Genomic DNA, 18,376 nt, shown 5'->3' on the forward strand with positions numbered 1-18,376 from the left:
ATACTGCCACAATTGTGGCAGATTCAGAGATGGACACGACCTGCTCCTGGAGGCCATTATTACGCCCATTTTTCCCAGGCCCAGAGTATGAGTATTGCTTCAAAGGTTTCTGGTTTTTAGAGAGATCCAGAAAAGCTAAAAGGATCACATTCCCCTTGCTTGTCTCCTGTTGTAGCCTGTTTACCAGAGTGATTAGATCTGGAATGGATCAAGACAACCTGTTTCCTCTAATTCCCCAGACCTACAGGGATGCGGGTAGCGCGGTGGTCTAAACCACTGAGCCTCTTCGGCTTGCGATCAGAAGGTCAGTGGTTCGAATCCCCGCAATGGGGTGAGCTCCCGTTGCTCGGTCCCAGCTCCTGCCAACCTAGCAGTTCGAAAGCACGCCAAAAAGTGCAAGTAGATAAATAGGTGCCGCTCTGGCGGGCAGGGAGGTAAACGGCATTTCCGTGCGCTGTTCTGGTTTCGCCAAAAGCGGCTTAGTCATGCTGGCCACGTGACCTGGAAAAACTGTCTGCATAGCGGACAAATGCTGGTTCCCTCAGCCTGTAAAGCGAGATGAGCACTGCAATCCCAGAGTCGTTTGCAACTGGACTTAACTGTCAGAGGTCCTTTACCTTTTTTACAGGGACTGGAGAAATCTCTCAGCAACACCCCCCCTCAAACGGGGCCTTTGATCTTCCTCATTTATAATAGATTGAAGTATAGGATCTCTTAATGGGGTTCTTATTTTCAGATAAACCAATGTCCTCAATTCTTTCACTTTGGTAGAACTAGCCAAGGTGGGGGCATTATTATATATTATCTCAGCCACCTTCCAGATAGTTATATGTCCCAGCAAAAATTATTTGAAGCTACTTCTACCAGGTGGTGAACAAATTCACACTTTTGCCTTGTGAATCAAAAGTTGAAACTGAATATAGAACAGCCAAGCTGTCAAGTGCAGATGGCATAGTTATGAAGCCTCTGCTGTTAGTCAGGTCATACTATCCAAATGTTTCACGACCACCTCCACAAGCATCTCTTTTATAGAGGCTTGATAAAAAAAGGTTTCCAGAACAAAGAAATAAAAGGGCAATCTGAGAGCAACAAAGAAGCCGTCAAGAATGGGAACTACTGGCACATGATAAAGCAACAACAACTGCAAGTCATCTATGTTGGAACAGAGATATCAGAAGTACTAGTGTGAAAGTGCCCACAGTAGAAATATTTTCAAGAGCAGCTTCAGGACAATTTGAGCTGGAGTCCAATATGCTGTGGGTTAAACCACAGAGCCTAGGGCTTGCTGATCAGAAGGTCGGTGGTTCAAATCCCTGCAACAGGGTGAGCTCCCGTTGTTCGGTCCCAGCTCCTGCCCACCTAGCAGTTCGAAAGCATGTCAAAGTGCAAGTATATAAATAGGTACCACTCTGGTGGGAAGGTAAACGGCGTCTTTGTGCGCTGCTCTGGTTTGCCAGAAGCGGCTTAGTCATGCTGGCCACATGACCCAAAAGCTGTCTGTGGACAAATGCCGGCTCCCTTGGCCTACAGAGCGAGATGAGCGCACAACCCCAGAGTCGTCCGCGACTGGACCTAACAGTCAGGAGTACCTTTACCTACCGTGTATGCCAAGGCAGTCTGCCTGTTAGTAAGGAGCTTTAATAAGTGCTTTCTCTCATACCGCCCCAATCCTTCATTATGAACAGCTGGGGAGATTCTCTTGGTTGTGCTGCACTTTGGAGAAGTACATTTGGCAGTAACCAGAAAGAGTAACAGAGCCGTTAGACAGTGGAAGCACCTTCCTTGGGGGTTTTTAAGCAGAGGTTGGATGTCCAACTGTTATGCATGATCTAGTTGAGATGCCTGCACTGCAGGGGGTTGGACTAGATGACCCTTGGGGTCCAACTCTATGATTCTGGGAGGCCCTTCTCTGTGGCAGCACCAACTCCCCCTTTAGCTAAGTGTTTTAGCACCTCTTGAAAATATGCTTATGCTCAAGGCTTTTGCTGGCATCATAACATTATGTTTTAATTTGCCCTGAATCACAATTTAATTTGTGCTTTAAAGTATAGCTGTTTTGTACACTGCCTTGCCGTATGTGGAAGGCAAAATAAATAAAGGCTTAAATAAGCAAATAAATAGGGATGCTGGGAGACATGGACAACACCATTTCATAAATGCAAATATAACAGAACAAATTCTTTCAACATTTTGCAAGTATACAATTTTGCATGTTTTATAAAAGAGTTTAATACGAGTCAATGGCACAAGAGACTTAAAGGGGGCTCAAAGAAGAGATAAAAAGGGGAAAGAAATTTGCAAGCACTAAATGGATAATGAGGTTTTCATGACTTGCTATAGAATGCAATATACATGGGCCCTGGTCAAGCTATCTGTGAGAGCTCAGATTGCATTGCCTCCATGGAAATAAATTGAGAAGCTACTTTGAGGAGGGTAGTTCCCCACTGATTTTCGGTATGTCTCCCAATTGCATTTAGATCTCTCTTCTGCACATTAAATACTTTTGAATAAGAAAAAAATGAATTAACGAAGAACAGAGTTTATTACTCTTTGTAGTGGTGGGAACTCCGATACAAAATATATGCAGAAACTACATTAAGGCAGCTACAGAATAAAAGAAGATAGAAACAACAAAAGCTGCAGCTCACGGGAAGGTATGGCATGCACTAATTACAGTTTGAAGATTTGAAAATATTCACATATGAACTCCAGTTTAAAAATAAGACAGTCTAACTTGTAAACTCCCCTTTTAAAACACACATGCTCTAACTATAGATATACACAAATGTACACAACCAGGCCACAAAATACACTTCATGTATTATCATTTGGACATAGCCAATTACAAGGTCATTTGATGTTTAATTTCAATAATTTTTATGGTAGCATATATAAAAACACTGTGAAAGACATAAACCTTTTTTCTGATTTTTCAGAGTAGCAGGACAGAAGAGTTTGGCTGTCATCTGTTAGCACGTGACAATTAGGCATGTGAAAATCACTAAATAAGTACAGGTAAGAAACAAGAAATAAGCAGTCAAACCGAATGTGTTTGCATTCTACAAGTCATGATTCTACTTGGTATTGGAATTATGAAGATAAGTACAGTCAGTTGCATCAGAGGTGGCGATCCAGCCCTTGGGCCCATGGGCAATGGAGACAGCAGGAAGCAATGTAGGCAGATTACTTTCTCCCCCGCCCAGCACCACATTCTTACCAGGCATATGGCAATTCCTGAATTTCTGTGCCTTCCAGCAGATAATCCAGCTGCCCATACTGATATTTGCCTGCTGCTCAGAGTGCGCAGAGGGGTGGACTCTTTGGGGAGGGGGGGATGGATCTTCTCCCAGAGGCAGGTGTTATATATCTGGGATGGGGAGAGATATCCATCCAGGCCTCCCTTTCTGGCCACCCCCGTCTCCCCCTCCTCCGCACCCTTCCCCAGCCCTCCACTTTGCACCTTCTTTGAGTGTTCTTGTCTGGCTGCTTTGTGTCCTTGAATTCTGATAATGCTTCTTGGCTGCCTAGATGGAGGGTGGAGATGTGTGTGTGTGTGTGTAAAATCAGCCTCTTGGTAAAATTTACACTAGCTGCTCTGCCCACTTTGCCTCTGGCCCTGCCTCAAGGGTGGTCCAGGAGGAACATGTTACATGTGATCCTCATCTGGTATTTGCATGTGTCTTTAGAGATGAGTATCTATAAAAAGTTGTCTGCATGTGCTTCACGAGGACGTGCCCAGGACTTCCAGCAGAAATGTGGGAACCAGGCTGGGCTTCCCCTTTCCTCTTCAAGTCTTTATAATGGTTTACAGCACAAAGAGGAAACGACAGCAAATAATGCATGCATATGCGTGAAAAGTGTGTCTTGGAGGTTTCAATGGAAAAGCTATGTTTTGCAAGGCTCTTCCAAACAAAAATGTATTTATTTCCAACATGCAAAATGGTCGTTGAGGCTTTTTATGAGTGCACAGCCAAACAAGTGATACCACATCTGTTCTCAATTTGGAGTTTGTGTACTTAAAGCAGCCTGTAGCTCAGGCTGGCTGGTCCGGAACTTGCAGCTGTCCGCAGTGTGGACAGGCAGGAGGGGCCAGAGTGGGATGTAGACAAGGGTGACAGAGGCCAAAATTATGTGCTACCCCTCAGAACTATGGTCTGTACATGCCCTAAAGACAGGCTTCAGTTGCACTTTTCTGCATGTTGTAAACAGATGCAACAAGTGCTGAAACAAATGTAATGGGGAATCATTTCTTATTAAAGACATTTAAAATCTGGAAATACCTGATTTGGATTTCTCATGGGTAGTTTTTTCCTGATTATCTGTTAGTGACACGGGAGGTGGATACTTGGCTCCTGCAAGAGTGTTTTTGTCTGAAGAAGAGGGTGGAGATGGCAGCAACGTACTGTTAGGGCTGTTAATGTCTCCCTCAGCCACCAGAGTCAAGTCTGCTACGTTCTCATCCTCAACAGTTTGTATGCTTTCAGCCTGCAGTTCTTTTGATTGCCTTTTCCATATGGCGGCATCCTGCGAAAGCGGAATCGGAGACAGTGGGGCAGCAAAAGGAACACTGCAAGTCTTCTGGCTGCTGCAAGTTGCCAGCACAGCTGGTTTTTGCTTGCTTCCAGAATAAGCCATTTTGACTGCGGAGCTTTCACTACTGTTTTTCATGACGTCCACTTTGCCACTTAACTGTATGCATTTGTCCTTGACATCAGGATGTGCAATTCTCTTGTTGCAGCCTTTAGACCCTTCGGGTGTAGATGGAGAAGGCCTAGTCCCACAGGAAGGCAAGTGAAGAAAATCAGGCAGAACCAAGTCTTCTTTTCTCAGCAGCCCTCGCTGGTCATCTGCTCTGTTACTTTGCACTTTTGATATAAGTTCAAAAAACTCTATTGCAAGAAACCCAGAATAGACCCATTAGTCAATACCGCGAAATTTCGTGACACCACACAATCATTTCTTTTCTTAACTAGACACATTTGATTCACCCACCATTTACCAACAACACTGAAAAAACAACAAAATCTAAAATATCTGACCACTTTCTGAGCTGAAACTCCTATAACATTATAAATAAAACTAAAGTTTACAAGTAACTTTAAAAGACAATAGTAATCCTAAATCTCTGATGATTTTAATAGGTGCATGTAGTAGCATATCCACCTGCAGAATCTGAACACAAATAGGGGGGAAAATGTGAAGAAAAAATGCACAGTGTGACACATAGGCATTTCATGTGAATACCAATTCTAACTGCAGTAGGAGATGGATAGAAAGTTATAGCCTCATCTGTCCAGGACCCAGGCAAGTTTCACAAATGAGCAGCACTCTCTGGAATCCAGAAACCACTTCCACATGCCAAAAGCAGAACTCTGAATCTGCCCATTGTTGCCTCATGCAACTGGCATTCACAGACTAGCAGTTGCATGTACATAAGGCATCGCCCATAGCCCCACCAGGCATGCTGCTGCTGCCACTGCTGCTGCAAAAAAGAACCAGGCACTTTAAAGCCAGGACCAGGCATCTTTATTGCATGTAGGAGATGGTATGCGTGAGCATCCCTTGGGTCACCATGAAGCAGGTGTGATCCTTTAAGTGAGTGCATGCAAAAAAGAGAGAGAAACATTCAGTGTGCACACCAAGCTCATGTGCTAAAAACACTTGCGGAGGCATGACGGATGAGCTGCCATCTTTGCTGACACATTCTCCACCTTCCTCTGCCCTCCCCACAATTAACTAGGGCAGGGGAAATGAGAGGTAAGGAATCCAGCTCCTCAGCACAGGGTAGTTATTGCCAAGGAGGGAACAGGGGCCACATATGCCAAAACACCTAGCAGAAATGCTATGATAATTATGTCCATTTCCATCAGGAACAGGCTTTCCTGCCAGGCACACTGGGGCATAAACAGCTTTGTTCATAGTCTGCTTGAGCCGGCTACAAGTAGGGTCCTGCCTGGCAACTAATGGGGGCCCTTACGGAACTGAAATATTCCTAGTTGCAGATGATGAACTGTCACTATATTTTAGGACACAATTCTATGCTCAGTTTTCATCATCTAGAAGACCTTAGGATTTGAAACGTCTGCTTTGCCAGTAACATCACACTGGTATCTGGGTTATGTTGGACACACTGGCATAATGTAATGCTCTATGTCTATGTGACCATCTCATTTTCTCAGTGAAGAATAGGCTTAGATTGAAACCTAACTCCAAGGTTTGTTCTTGGTTTGCTAATTATTTTGTACATTTAAGGGAAAGCAAACTACAGTTCTGGTTTGGATGACACAGGAAACCTTGGTTTGTTGCGCCTGTTCATGCTAGGAGAGGAGCAAAGTGGGTATAGTAGAGCCGCACGCACCCACACTGTGATAATGTTAACAGGCCAGGTTCACACAAGAGATATTACAGAGTCAAGGGGCTATTACTTTCCAGCCATTTCCAAAAACAACTGGGGATGAAAAAAAGCTAGTTTAGATCAGGTTGGGCTTTAGAACTTTTATACTATTCAGTCAAAAAACAATTATGTGCAGTTCTTTTAATGTTCAGTCTCATTCTTGGTGGATTACAAATGTGATTACAGAACACTCACAGCAGCATTTAAACCCCTGACAATGTGCCGTAACTCAAACGGCATGGCATAGGGCTTTAGGTCTTTTGTGGGTGCTTAGTGCTCTTGATCAGTTAGCGACATGGCAATTATACAGAAAAGAGATTTTGCACAAAAAGGAACACTTTGCACGGTTTCACCGCAGAATATATACGGGAAGAACAGATTGCTAACATTTCTCTTTTCAGAATGGGCAGTGCGGGGCACCCAGGTAAGCAAACGATACCTTACTTCCAAGTATGAATGCTTCAAATTCCTTCCATGTCCTTCCCTCCGCCTTTGGTACTTTCCACTGGGTACTGGCTAAATTGTATTGACTAGCCATTCCTTCCTCCTTCAACACTGCCTTTCCCAAATGGGTAAAGCATGCACAGTGCAGAAAGGGTAGGAAGAGCTGGCAGCCATTCTGCAAGCAGGTAAGTGCTCTGTTGGTGGAACGCTGATCAAACATTTTCAGGAGCACAAATAAACCACACAGAACAGAACAAGCAGTCACTGTAATGAGTTTCATTGCAACTCCTTATGGGAAGGGATAAATATTGGCTCAGTTGCTACAGTCTCTCCCCTAAGGGGTGCGGGAGGCTGAGAGATGGACATCTCGGTCCAGGGACTATGTGGATACTGCTGCTGACCATTGCTCATCACTGTTCCTGTGTTGCTCTTGGCTCTGCACAGGTAGATGTTCAACAGTTGCAGAAGTAAGGATGGTTCTTATTCCTAATGCTACGTGTGGTTCCCACTGTGGTTCTAGCTGTTTATTTATTTATAAAAATATTGTAGACTATCCCAGCTCTCAAATTTTACAAAATTAAAAATTAAAAATAATACTGTTGCTCTGTGTGGTTGCTAAGCTTTATGTTCCAGTTGGGATCCTGCATCTTTGCAAGCTATTTCAAGGATGCTGTTGCATCAGTGAAGGAGGGTGAACAAGCCATGGAGTGAATGATGCCTGTTAAACTGCTGTCTGTCTTTGAACTTTCAAAGGCATGTGACTCCTGCCAGAGCAAGAAAGTTGGCAACCCCCACCATGTGTCTACCTTTCAAAACCTGTCCATTATTGTTAGGGCACTTTCCTGTAAGCACTGCCTATCAGGCAAATGACAACAGGCTGGTGCAGTGCTCCTCTGATTCTCAGAGCCTATGTACTCCCTCATTGTGCCTCTGTGTGGGGTGATCTACACTCTTCCGGTGGGAGATCACATTTAGGATCCAAATTGGGCATCTACTGTGCTGTTCGCTTGGGACTATGGACCGCTGGCTGTGGAAAGGCAAATGCCTTATGATGTGTCCTTCTGCCTGTCGTGGCTAAATGGCCAGAGAGCTGCTCTGTGCTGTGCCAGTTCTGTGTGTTGCCTCTTTTCTCTCTGATATGCGGGCTGCTGACAAGACATGCAAATGGTGAAACATAGCAGGACTCAAGCCTCCCCCAACCAATGAAACCATGGCTTGTTGCTTGTCCTGGTTCCTCCATCTGCAGCACTGGCAAAAGGATGGTGGGTTTTTTTAAATACAGCTTTGCTCCATCAGCAAGTGGCTCCTTTCCCTCAGGAACTCTGGGTGTTTATTATTCAGACCCCTTCTCACAAGAGTGTAGGCTGGGGTGGGGTAATCTCATGGAAAGTTCCCACACCCCTTTGCTCCGCCCCCTGCACTGCTAATGTGGGGGCATTGTGGCCATACTGTTCTGTGATTTGTGAGCGCTGGTAATGTTGCCATAGATACTACTGGGCGAGTGGGTGGCACTATTTCTATGTTCTTCTTTAGTTAGTACTGCTGTTTTCAATTTGGCTGCTGAGAGCGCATTCCTTCACATGCATTCCAGAAGCCTTTGCCTACAATTAAAAGTAATTCTAGAGTAGGTTAGATTAATTTATTAGTAACATCACCACACTGCTGAAATTTATAATACAACCTGTTTTCTTCAATTATAAAATGAACTAATACCACTGTTTACAAATGTTTGGTTTAAAAACTAATACTACTGCATATACTAAAAAAGTGACATACCCTCTGCTTCGTCCAAATTAATTTTCTGACTTTTTTTTTTCCCCGTCTGTGCAATACATTCTTCTCTGTTTGCTAGATGGACATCCCTAGAGCTTTTTCCACTTTCTCCTTTTATTTTAATAGAATTAGACTTTCCTAGAGTTCTTCCCTCTCCCTGTATTAGAAGGAAAGTTAAAGGGCTACTTACTTTTACATAATACTACAACACGGATGCAATAAATTGTCGATAAATAACAATTATTTTGTGCACAGAGTTGTGATTAAACATAGTACAAGCATTTTCAGTAAACCACAAACAAAAAGAGAAGAACTCTTTTGAACTGTAGAGTTTATGTCTGTCTTTGGACCAAACTCCATTTTATTATATATAGTTGCATGTAACTTTCACCCAGCAACGTCTCTCTTTGCCCCCATGTAAATCTGTGGAGACTGTGACTTTGAGCAGAGCACTGGTTGGGGTGTGTGGGAGGAGAGTTGCTTTAACCCTTTCTTTCATAGTCGTTTTCCAACTCTCTGTGGAGAAGAGCAGCCAGGGATGATTTGAGTGGGGAAACAGTTCAAGGTGACAGGGATAAGCATTCTCATCACCTTGTGATGCTTCACTCACAATTGCAGCCCCCTTTAGATGCTTTGCAGAGGAAAAAATGTGGGGAGGTACATGTAACTGCATATAGCATGTGCTTTGGTCTTCAAGGACAGATGTCAGAGAACAGAAGACAGGGGCATGCACTGGTGAAAGCAACAAAACAAAGCCCTTACATACGTGAAAGGCAAGACATAATCAGCCGAAACAAACACTAAGCAAATGCCATTAAACATTTGGGACATTCTTTTCATCCACAATTTCCAATCTGGGAAATAAACCAAAACCTGGGAATAATTGGAGTGACAAATAATTTCAAGAAACTTACTGTGGGTGCTTGAAATCTTGCATTAGGAGTTATAGCTGTACTGTGTTTTAATGGTGCCCCCTTTCCCTGGTCTGTGAATGATAGAGATTTTAAAAATAATAATTACAAAACCTGATTGTTTTTTTCTGTAACAAACGTATTTAAATCATACTAGTTTATTACCAAGAATTTGGGGAGAGAAAAGTTTACTGGGTTTTACCATTTTCTGGAGGATATCCCCACTGACTTTCATGATTGCTATTTCAGTAAAGGTAAAGGTACCCCTGCCCGTACAGGCCAGTCGTGACCGACTCTAGGGTTGCGTGCTCATCTCGTTCAAGAGGCCGGGAGCCGGCGCCGTCCGAAGACACTTCCCGGTCACGTGGCCAGCGTGACGAAGCTGCAACTGGCGAGTCAGCACCAGTGCCGCACACGGAAACGCCGTTTACCTTCCCGCTATAAAACGGTACCTATTTATCTACTTGCACTTAGGGGTGCTTTCAAACTGCTAGGTGGGCAGGAGCTGGGACCGAACGATGGGAGCTCACCCCGCCGCGGGGATTCGAACCGCCGACCTTATGATCAGCAAGTCCTAGGCACTGAGGTTTTACCCACAGCGCCACCCGCGTCCCTGCTATTTCAGAGGCCTGGATCAATTTGAATGAGTGTCATAAACTAAGACAGAAATTACTATGATTATTATTTAGATTTCTTACCCACCCTTCACCGGGGTCACAGGATGGGTTATAACAATTGTGCTGGACCTTGTCTATCCTGGATTTCTTGCTGGCTAGCTGCCTCCCTTTATGTGAGGTGCTACAAGACTTCAAACTTCTATTATTTTGGTTCCTATTCAGTAAGATATACTTTGATTTTATTTCCAGCCCAGCTAGTGTTCTCTTTCCAAATTTTTATTTATGGGCAGAGCAACAGGAACTAAAGAAGTAGAACTGGTGCTCCTTCTTCTACCCAGAGCCTTTTTCAGTCTGTTGAGCTACTCAGTTCTGGGTTTTCTAATGTAGGCAACCACTTACCACAGAGGATTTTGATTTCCCTACAGGGTACAAAATAGGGACGCGGGTGGCATTGTGGTCTAAACCACTGAGCCTAGGACTTCCCGACTGGAAGGTTGGTGGTTCGAATCCCTGTGATGGGGTGAGCTCCCGTTGCTTGGTCCCAGCTCCTGCCAACCTAGCAGTTTGAAAGCATGTTGAAGTGCAAGTAGATAAATAGGTACTGCTCTGGCGGGAAGGTAATGGCGTTTCCGTGAGCTGTTCTGGTTTCACCAGAAGCGGCTTAGTCATGCTGGCCACATGACATGGAAAAACTGTCTGTGGACAAACGTCGGCTCCCTTGGTCAGTAAAACAAGATGAGCGCCACAACCCCAGAGTCCGTTTGCGACTGGACTTAACTGTCAGGGGTTCTTTACCTTTACAGGGTACAAAGGGGAGTTGAGGAAGACGTTTAGGACCCTAAATCTGTCTGAGCACTAGGTGCTTTCAGCCCTACTTCTCAGTGGAAAGGTGGAGGCACCTGAAGCAAAGATGCCTGTTTCAGCCCAATGTTCACAAACATCCCCGAGGAAGGTTCAGACAAACTCAGTCCCACATTGAAAGACAAAGTGAAGAGTGTTGTGGGGCTGTGTGGGCTCCTTCCCCTGTGTGTGCAGCCAGCATGTAAAGGGGTTCTGCATCCATACTGATGCAATGATTTCATGTGATCTGTATGTTGAGTGAAGTGGCTCGTCTAATACGAAGATTGGAATGCAGCTATCATTTGGCTTTTGCAGTTCCCCAGTTTTTGCACTGTAGTTCTCAGCTAAAAATAGATGCCAAAATTGCATTAAAATGTACTTACAAAATTGACTGATCCATCCATCCCTAGATAAATGCACGTGGCCCCTCCACATATCAGCTGAAAATGTGTAGAAATTGGGGGTGTTGCTAATACATTCATTATCAAAGGGGCACAGCTAACCAATGTGACTAAAAGCCTCAGAATGGGGTGGGATATGTCAAGCTGTGCAAATAAACCTCCCCTTTCTGAGAAAAATGCACATACACACAGTTTCACAGCCCCATAGTTGTTCACAGACATAATAGAACATTTTAAAACAACAAACTAAAATCAGCAACATCATCTAAACAAACAACATGGAACAAAATACTGGTGTTCAGACAGCATGAAAAGCACATCTATACAGCATTAACAAACTTTCTGATGACTAGGAGGGAAGGGCCTAAACATGCCTCTGAGAGACGGAATGCCAGAGCTTAGGCACTACTACGGGGAAAGTCGTGTCCCAGGTACTCACCAAGTACAGCTCAGATGGTGAAAAGACCCAGAGCACAAGATCTTACTATCCTGCGGGTGGGAGTAGGTGATCCTTCAGATATCCTGCACCCACACTATTCAGGGATTTCAAAGTAACAGCCAGCTATTTGAACTGGGCTCAAAAACATACAGGGAGTCAATGCACAACAATGGAGTCCCAAGATCCCAATAAGGGGTCCTGTTAACAGACTACCACCAACACAGTAAACCCGCTGATGTTTACAAATAATCTTCAAAGTAGATTTCCCTTGCAAAGTGCAACCAAAGAATGTATAATAGTGGCCAGATCTGCTTTCTCCAGAAAGTTGGTGACCTAGCCAAAGCTTATTAGCCACAGTCACAATCTTGAGTCCAGTAGCATGCCCAAACTATAAACCTGAGCTTTCAGAGGGAGCACTAACAGGCTGAGTATCTATTCCCAGATTGGCTTTCCCACTGACCCAAATCACCTGTGTCTTGCCTGAATTAAGTCTTATCATATCACAGCCTCCAAACACTGGTTTAGAGTTTCAATTGACTCCCAAGTGCCTGATGGAAAAGAGAAATAGAACTGGATGTGAACTGCATACTGATGACACTATTCTCCAACACTATGGACAACTTCTCCCAGTGGTTTCTTACAGATGTCTTGCAGGCCTCTCCAAGTGGCTTCATGTAGCATGGGGAACATGATGGAACTCAAATGAGAAAGTCCCTTCTGGGATCTGCCCTCCAGTTCACACTGGAACCAACACCAAACAGTGCCCACCAGTCAAATCTGTCAAAGCAGTCTAGAAGGATATCATAGTTTATCAGATAAAAAGTTGCTGAAAGGACCAGCAAAACTAAAAGGAACACACTCCCCCTGTCCGATTCCTAATACAAGCCGTCCACTAGTGCAACGAAGGCAGTTTCAGTACCAAAACCAGGTCTGCATCTAGAAAGTACATACAGTTATACCTTGGAAGTCGAATGCCTTGCGACTCGAACGTTTTAGCTCCCGAACGCCACAAACCCAGAAGTGTGTGTTCTACTTTGTAAATGCTCTTTGGAACCCAAACGTCTGATGCAGGTTCCACGGCTTCCGATTGGCTGCAAAATGTTTGGAAGCCGCGCCTTGGCTTCCGAACATTTTGGAAGTTGAACGGACTTCCAGAACGGATTCTGTTCGACTTCCGAGGTACAACTGTATAATCATGAGCCCCTTGCCCAAAAGTCTACAGTTACCCAAGCTGATGGGATACAGCATCTTATTATTGCTTCTTTCAAGGTTAATGTATCCTTATTCTCAAGTACTAAATGTTCCATCTGGCCATTCCTCTCCACCAAAATTAGCCAAGAATGGACCAGAAGTGTAAATGGTCAAACACAAACCTCCAAGAATCTTGTTCACTTTCTCAAGCTGCACAAGCTGAAATGTACCCATAACAAACAGAAAAAAGCAGATGTATCAGGTACATCCACAGACTCAGCAATTAACCTGTACTCCAAGGAATGAATACCAGCAATTTTAGCTGCACAGTGTTTGCAAATTGGTCACAGCAGGTTAGCAATAATACTTCCCCACCAGACCAAGATAGAATAGGCTCTTTCCTACCCAGAATAGCTCCAGTGATCTACACTGAGCAAACATGAAGACAGTGATGTGGGTTTTATGGGAAATTTTGTATTGGGGAAATGTTTCCACTACCCTAGAGATCTGATTAAGCACATTTATTTGATAATACATTTAGCAAAACACAACTAAAAAGCATTTCATGTTAATTTTAAATGCAATTTAAATATCTGAAAAATTCTTCCCACAGCCAAAGGTGGGTGACTAGAAATATTAGGAAAAACATTCAGTAATGTGACTGTAGTGTGGATTAAATGCTATGTTGTACTCAAGCCAATTCTAGCTTTACTTCAGGTGAAACCTACTGATAGGCATACTCAGAGTAGGCTCAATGAAATCACTGACCTTACATAATTGAAGTCCACTGATTTTAATGGGTCTACTATGACTTAGTTGGATATAACCTTTGGAAATATTTTTATTGGAATACTTGTAAATGATAGCATATTCCCTTACATCAGTGGTTTTCAACCAGTGTGCCGTGGCACCCTGGGGTGCCTTGATTGATGGTCAGGGGTGCCGCAGGCAACACTGGCCTGTGTCCCTCTTTCCTTCTCTCCCTTCTCAGATGCCCTCTTGCATCTCTGCCTCCCAAAGGCTTGCACAGCTATTTGCTGCAGCAGCCCTGGCTACAAGCTTCCCAGGTGAATAGGGCTCTGGGGCTAGACAGGGGGTGCATCTCAGGCCCCTGTGGGGCAATGCAAGGAAGCACCTGTCTTTGGGGCGGGGCAGCTCAGAGACCAGGGGCGGCAGCAGCGGCTGCCCAGAGGACTCCCAAGGAGAGGAGAGAGGAGGCTGAGGAAACACTCCACGAGGGAGGGTGTTCAAAAAGGGGTGAGGAGCTGCCAGCTCTGCAGGCAAGGGGTGAAATAACTAGGCTCCTGAGCCCCACAGGGGTGCCACAGAAATAATGTAGTTGGCCAAGGAAGCCATAGACCCAAAAAGCTTGGAAAACTCTGTCTTACATTATTTAGATTTTTTTTAAGGCATGCATTTAAATCTATAAACATACTAATGTCCATGCCTGAAGAGTGCATAAATATAAGTAATTCCATCGGAGGAGGAGGAGAAAATTAATTACAACTTTGATTTTAGTGTTGCCTAATTAATCTTCATTCAAAGTGTTGCTAACAATACATTTCTAAAGGTGGAAAAGCATATTAGTTGAAACTATCCCACTGTTACTGCAATGCAATAGGCTCTAACCTAAGTCTCAACAGACTTGTTGCATGCCTTCTTCTAGTACCACACTAGCTACCATCCCTTCTCCCTGGTCCACAGGAAACTATTGCCTCTAACGAGTGGGAGAAAGTGCTATAGCTTTATAATGTCAACTATTTTGATCATTTACCCATTTCTGGCACTAGGAAACACCTCCAGAACTGTCAGGAATCCATCTGGATCCTTCTGTCTCCAGGGGTAGACTATTTTAATAGCAATCCCTCTCCCTGCAAATAGAGGCTACAGAAAATCCATATTCATGACAAAGGAGTTATGCTAAACTCCCCCAATCTATACATCCATATACAGTGGTGCCCCGCAAGACGAACGCCTCGCAAGACGAAAAACCCGCTAGACGAAAGGGTTTTCCGTTTTGGAGGCGCTTCGCAAAACAAATTTCCCTATGGGCTTGCTTCGCAAGAAGGAAGCCCATAGGGAAATCTCCGGGGACCTCTTTTAAATGCTGGCGGTGGGGAGCAAAGCCTTCCCCCCCCCTCCGGCCTTCAGAAGAGGTCCAGGAAGGCCGGCGGGGGCCGAAAGGCTTTGCTCCCCACCGCAAGCATTTTAAAAGCAGTCCGGGATAGCAGGGAAGCGCTTCCCGCTATCCCGGATGGCTTTTGAAGGCAGGCGAGGGGGAGCAAAGACTTTTGCCCCCCGCCCGCCTTCAGAAGAGGTCCTGGACCTCTTCTGAAGGCTGGCGGGGAGCAAAAGTCTTTGCTCCCCCCTGCCTGCCTTCCCGGGAGAGCGGAGAAACGCAGCGCGTCTCTCCGCTGTCCCGGACGGCTTTTGAAGGCAGGTGGGGGGGAGCAAAGACTTTTGCCCCCCGCCAGCCTTCAGAAGAGGACCTCTTCTGAAGGCTGGCGGGGGGCAAAAGTCTTTGTCCCCCCTGCCTGCCTTCCCAGGGGCTTTTAAATCGCCCCGGAAGTCCTCCGCTGTCCCGGGGTTTTTAAAATGCTGGCGGGCGGCAGCGAAAGCTTCGCTGCCACCCGCCAGCATTTTAAGATCGCCCCAGGACAGCGGAGAAGTCTCCGCTGTCCCGGGAAGGCAGGCGGGGTGGAAGCAAAGACTTTCGCCCCCCGCCGGCCTTCAGAAGAGGTCGGGGACAGACTGTCCCCGGACCTGGTCTGAAGGCGGTTTCCATAGGAACGCATTGATTGATTTTCAATGCATTCCTATGGGAAACCGTGCTTTGCAAGACGAAAAACTTGCAAGACGAAAAGACTTGCGGAACGAATTAATTTCGTCTTGCGAGGCACCACTGTATGCTTATGCTGTATATACATATAGGCTACAATATGGGTAGGACCCAGTATTAAGACAGGCCCATGGTTCCCATGCAGGCTTGGTCAATGAAATCAACTCTGTAAGCTTGGTCAGGGAGATACTATCTGATGCCAATATTTATTCATTTTATCAGAGCTTGCCAGAAAGGGCCTAGACAAAGAGGTGGATTCACAGCAGATTACTAAAGTTCCATCTCCCTGCCTATGTCTAGCTTGCTGCTGCAATAGGAAACAAAGATGGTAGACATCTGGTAGACAAAAATGGGACAGATTAATTCTTTCTAGCTCATCTAAGCAGCAAGTCTCTATCACACAAACCATATTGGATTGTCCATCCAGGATCAAGCCCTGGGTGCCTGATGTCTTATTGACCGAGCAATCAGCACCAGATGCTTCACTCTCAGGGCTGACTGCCAAAAACTACAGAATATTGTGAGAAAAGGAACAGCTCTCACTTGTCTGAACTTCCTTACCTGAAACACTCCCACTGCCTTGCCACTTTATGCTCAACACACTGACTATAGTAGCGTTCAGATTTCCCACCTTACAATTCCCTAACCCAATCTTCGGCCACCAAAAGCAAGGATCCCTGTTCAGAACAGAGAAAGCAGCCAAATACAAAACCAGAGTTCTAAAATACCCCTTTGATACAGTGCTAATAAAATTCCAGGTTTCTGCTTGCAGGTTTCAAACATTCCTGCACTTTTTATTCTTTATTTGCAGAAAAAGTGTGACACTTACTGTAACAACTAAATGTAATTACTGTACTCACCTAAATGTAAACAGGTGAGTACCGTCACCTATTTTTCTAGAAAAAAGCACTAGTTCTAAAACAGCTGAAGGGTGGGCAAGGCTGTATTTCTAGGAATGTGAAGTGAATAAAGCAGTAGACGAATCAGAAATAACCATTTCAGAACTGCTTACCTTTTCCTTTTTTTGGTTGCCTTTCATCTAGAATAACCCGTTGTCCATCAAGATTAGAGATGGGAACACCAAGATCTAATGGTTCCTGTTCACCATTCTGTGGTCAAATGTTGATAAAACAAACTACTTTTAAGTTCTTGCCTTAAAAATTCACTATATAACAAAGAATTGCTATACATAAGTTATCAGCGAGAGACTGAGGAAGCCATCTTCATTTACCTGCTGGAGCATCTCCCTGTGAGAAGTTATTGTGTACACCTGGTGGCTCTAAGGAGAGCGGTCCAGCGAGCTATTTAACCTCTAGAAACCAAAGGCCAAAGGGGTCTGTGAGGAGGAGGGTAGCTAATTATAAGTAGCAATTCCACCTCAAGTAAAAATAGCTAGCTATTTTACATTTTATTTGATCATCATGAAGTATTACTCCTTGGATGTATTTTAGTGGGCTCTGTGTGAATTCAATGTAACTACTGATAGTGTGTTTTACTCAAACAATTCTAAGAATGGAAATGGGCGAGGAGTCTGGGACATTACTGACTTGTCCAAAGCAGAATAAAATTGTTATGCCCTCCCAGCTTTGGCTCCTTGAACAGATTCTTTTATGAGTAGTCAATTTGATATCTTATGCACTGCTGTGTCAACCCATTCTCTTGAGTTGGGCAATCCCAGGGAAAATGCAAAATATAGGGGATTAGTTCCTTACACGGCAAACTTTATTAATTGCTAGAACAGTTCAGCAAATTGAGCACCAACTATATCAAATAGAATTGAAAAAATGCCTGTACTGTTAAATTGTCATGGGACCTGCTGGTGAAGGACAGGTAATAACATTCTTAATAATAATGATGATAGTACAAAATCTAGGTCATAGTTACTATGATTTTTACTCTGGGAAACATCTGAGTTAAAACATAACCACAAAGCCATCAACAAGGATCCCAGCTTGGGAGAAGATGCAATCCAGTGACAATGACTGGTTTTGGGGACAGGTCAGTCTGTAGGATGGTGGCAAAGCAATCTGAAATTATTAATAAGCTGATTTGTAAGTTATACCAAGTTATATCAAGTTATACCAAGGTTCTGCTTGGTGAAGAGGTGAAGCTGCTTGGTAAGATCAGGTTCGCAGCCTGGGGTGCTTCAAGATCCAGCTGTGTCCCTGGAGACTCATCTGGCATGACTTGTTTTTGGGAAACCCGTGCTGGGTCTTACTAAGCACAGTATCCTTTTCTAAGTGCTCACTGACCAACCGTTTAATTATCAGTTCTAGGACCTTTTCTGGTATCAATGTCAAGCTGACCAGTCAGAAGTTACCAGGGTCGTCTTTTCCTCCCTTTCTGAATTGCCCTCCTTCAGTCTGCAGGGACCTCACCTGTTCTCCAAGAATTCTCAAAGATGATAGACAGAGGCTCTGAGATCACACCCGCAAGCTCTTTTTGTACCTTTGGGTGCAGCTCATCAGGCCCTGGAGATGTGAATTCATTTAAACTAGCTAGGTGCTCCTTTCCTTTCTTGGACTGC

General features: G+C 44.4%; 1 protein-coding gene across 6 annotated transcripts in view; it reads right to left on the reverse strand.

Annotated features, from left to right (window-relative positions):
• The window catches only part of RGS12 (regulator of G protein signaling 12), an 82,786-nt gene that overhangs the window by 10,788 nt on the left and 53,622 nt on the right, over positions 1–18,376 (reverse strand). For 4 of the 6 annotated variants that reach the window (XM_081925539.1, XM_081925540.1, XM_081925544.1 and 1 more), the window contains 4 exons: positions 16,862–16,958; positions 9,526–9,596; positions 8,615–8,768; positions 4,281–4,889 (listed from right to left, as the gene is read on the reverse strand). In XM_081925539.1, the coding sequence (XP_081781665.1) occupies positions 4,281–4,889; positions 8,615–8,768; positions 9,526–9,596; positions 16,862–16,958 (931 nt within the window). Of the gene's footprint in view, positions 1–4,280; positions 4,890–8,614; positions 8,769–9,525; positions 9,597–16,861; positions 16,959–18,376 lie in introns of those variants that run through there. The other 2 variants (XM_081925542.1, XM_081925541.1) reach the window with 2 other exon arrangements.

Source organism: Podarcis melisellensis (assembly GCF_964234715.1).
Source record: "Podarcis melisellensis genome assembly, chromosome: 9".
Lineage (NCBI taxonomy): Eukaryota > Metazoa > Chordata > Lepidosauria > Squamata > Lacertidae > Podarcis > Podarcis melisellensis.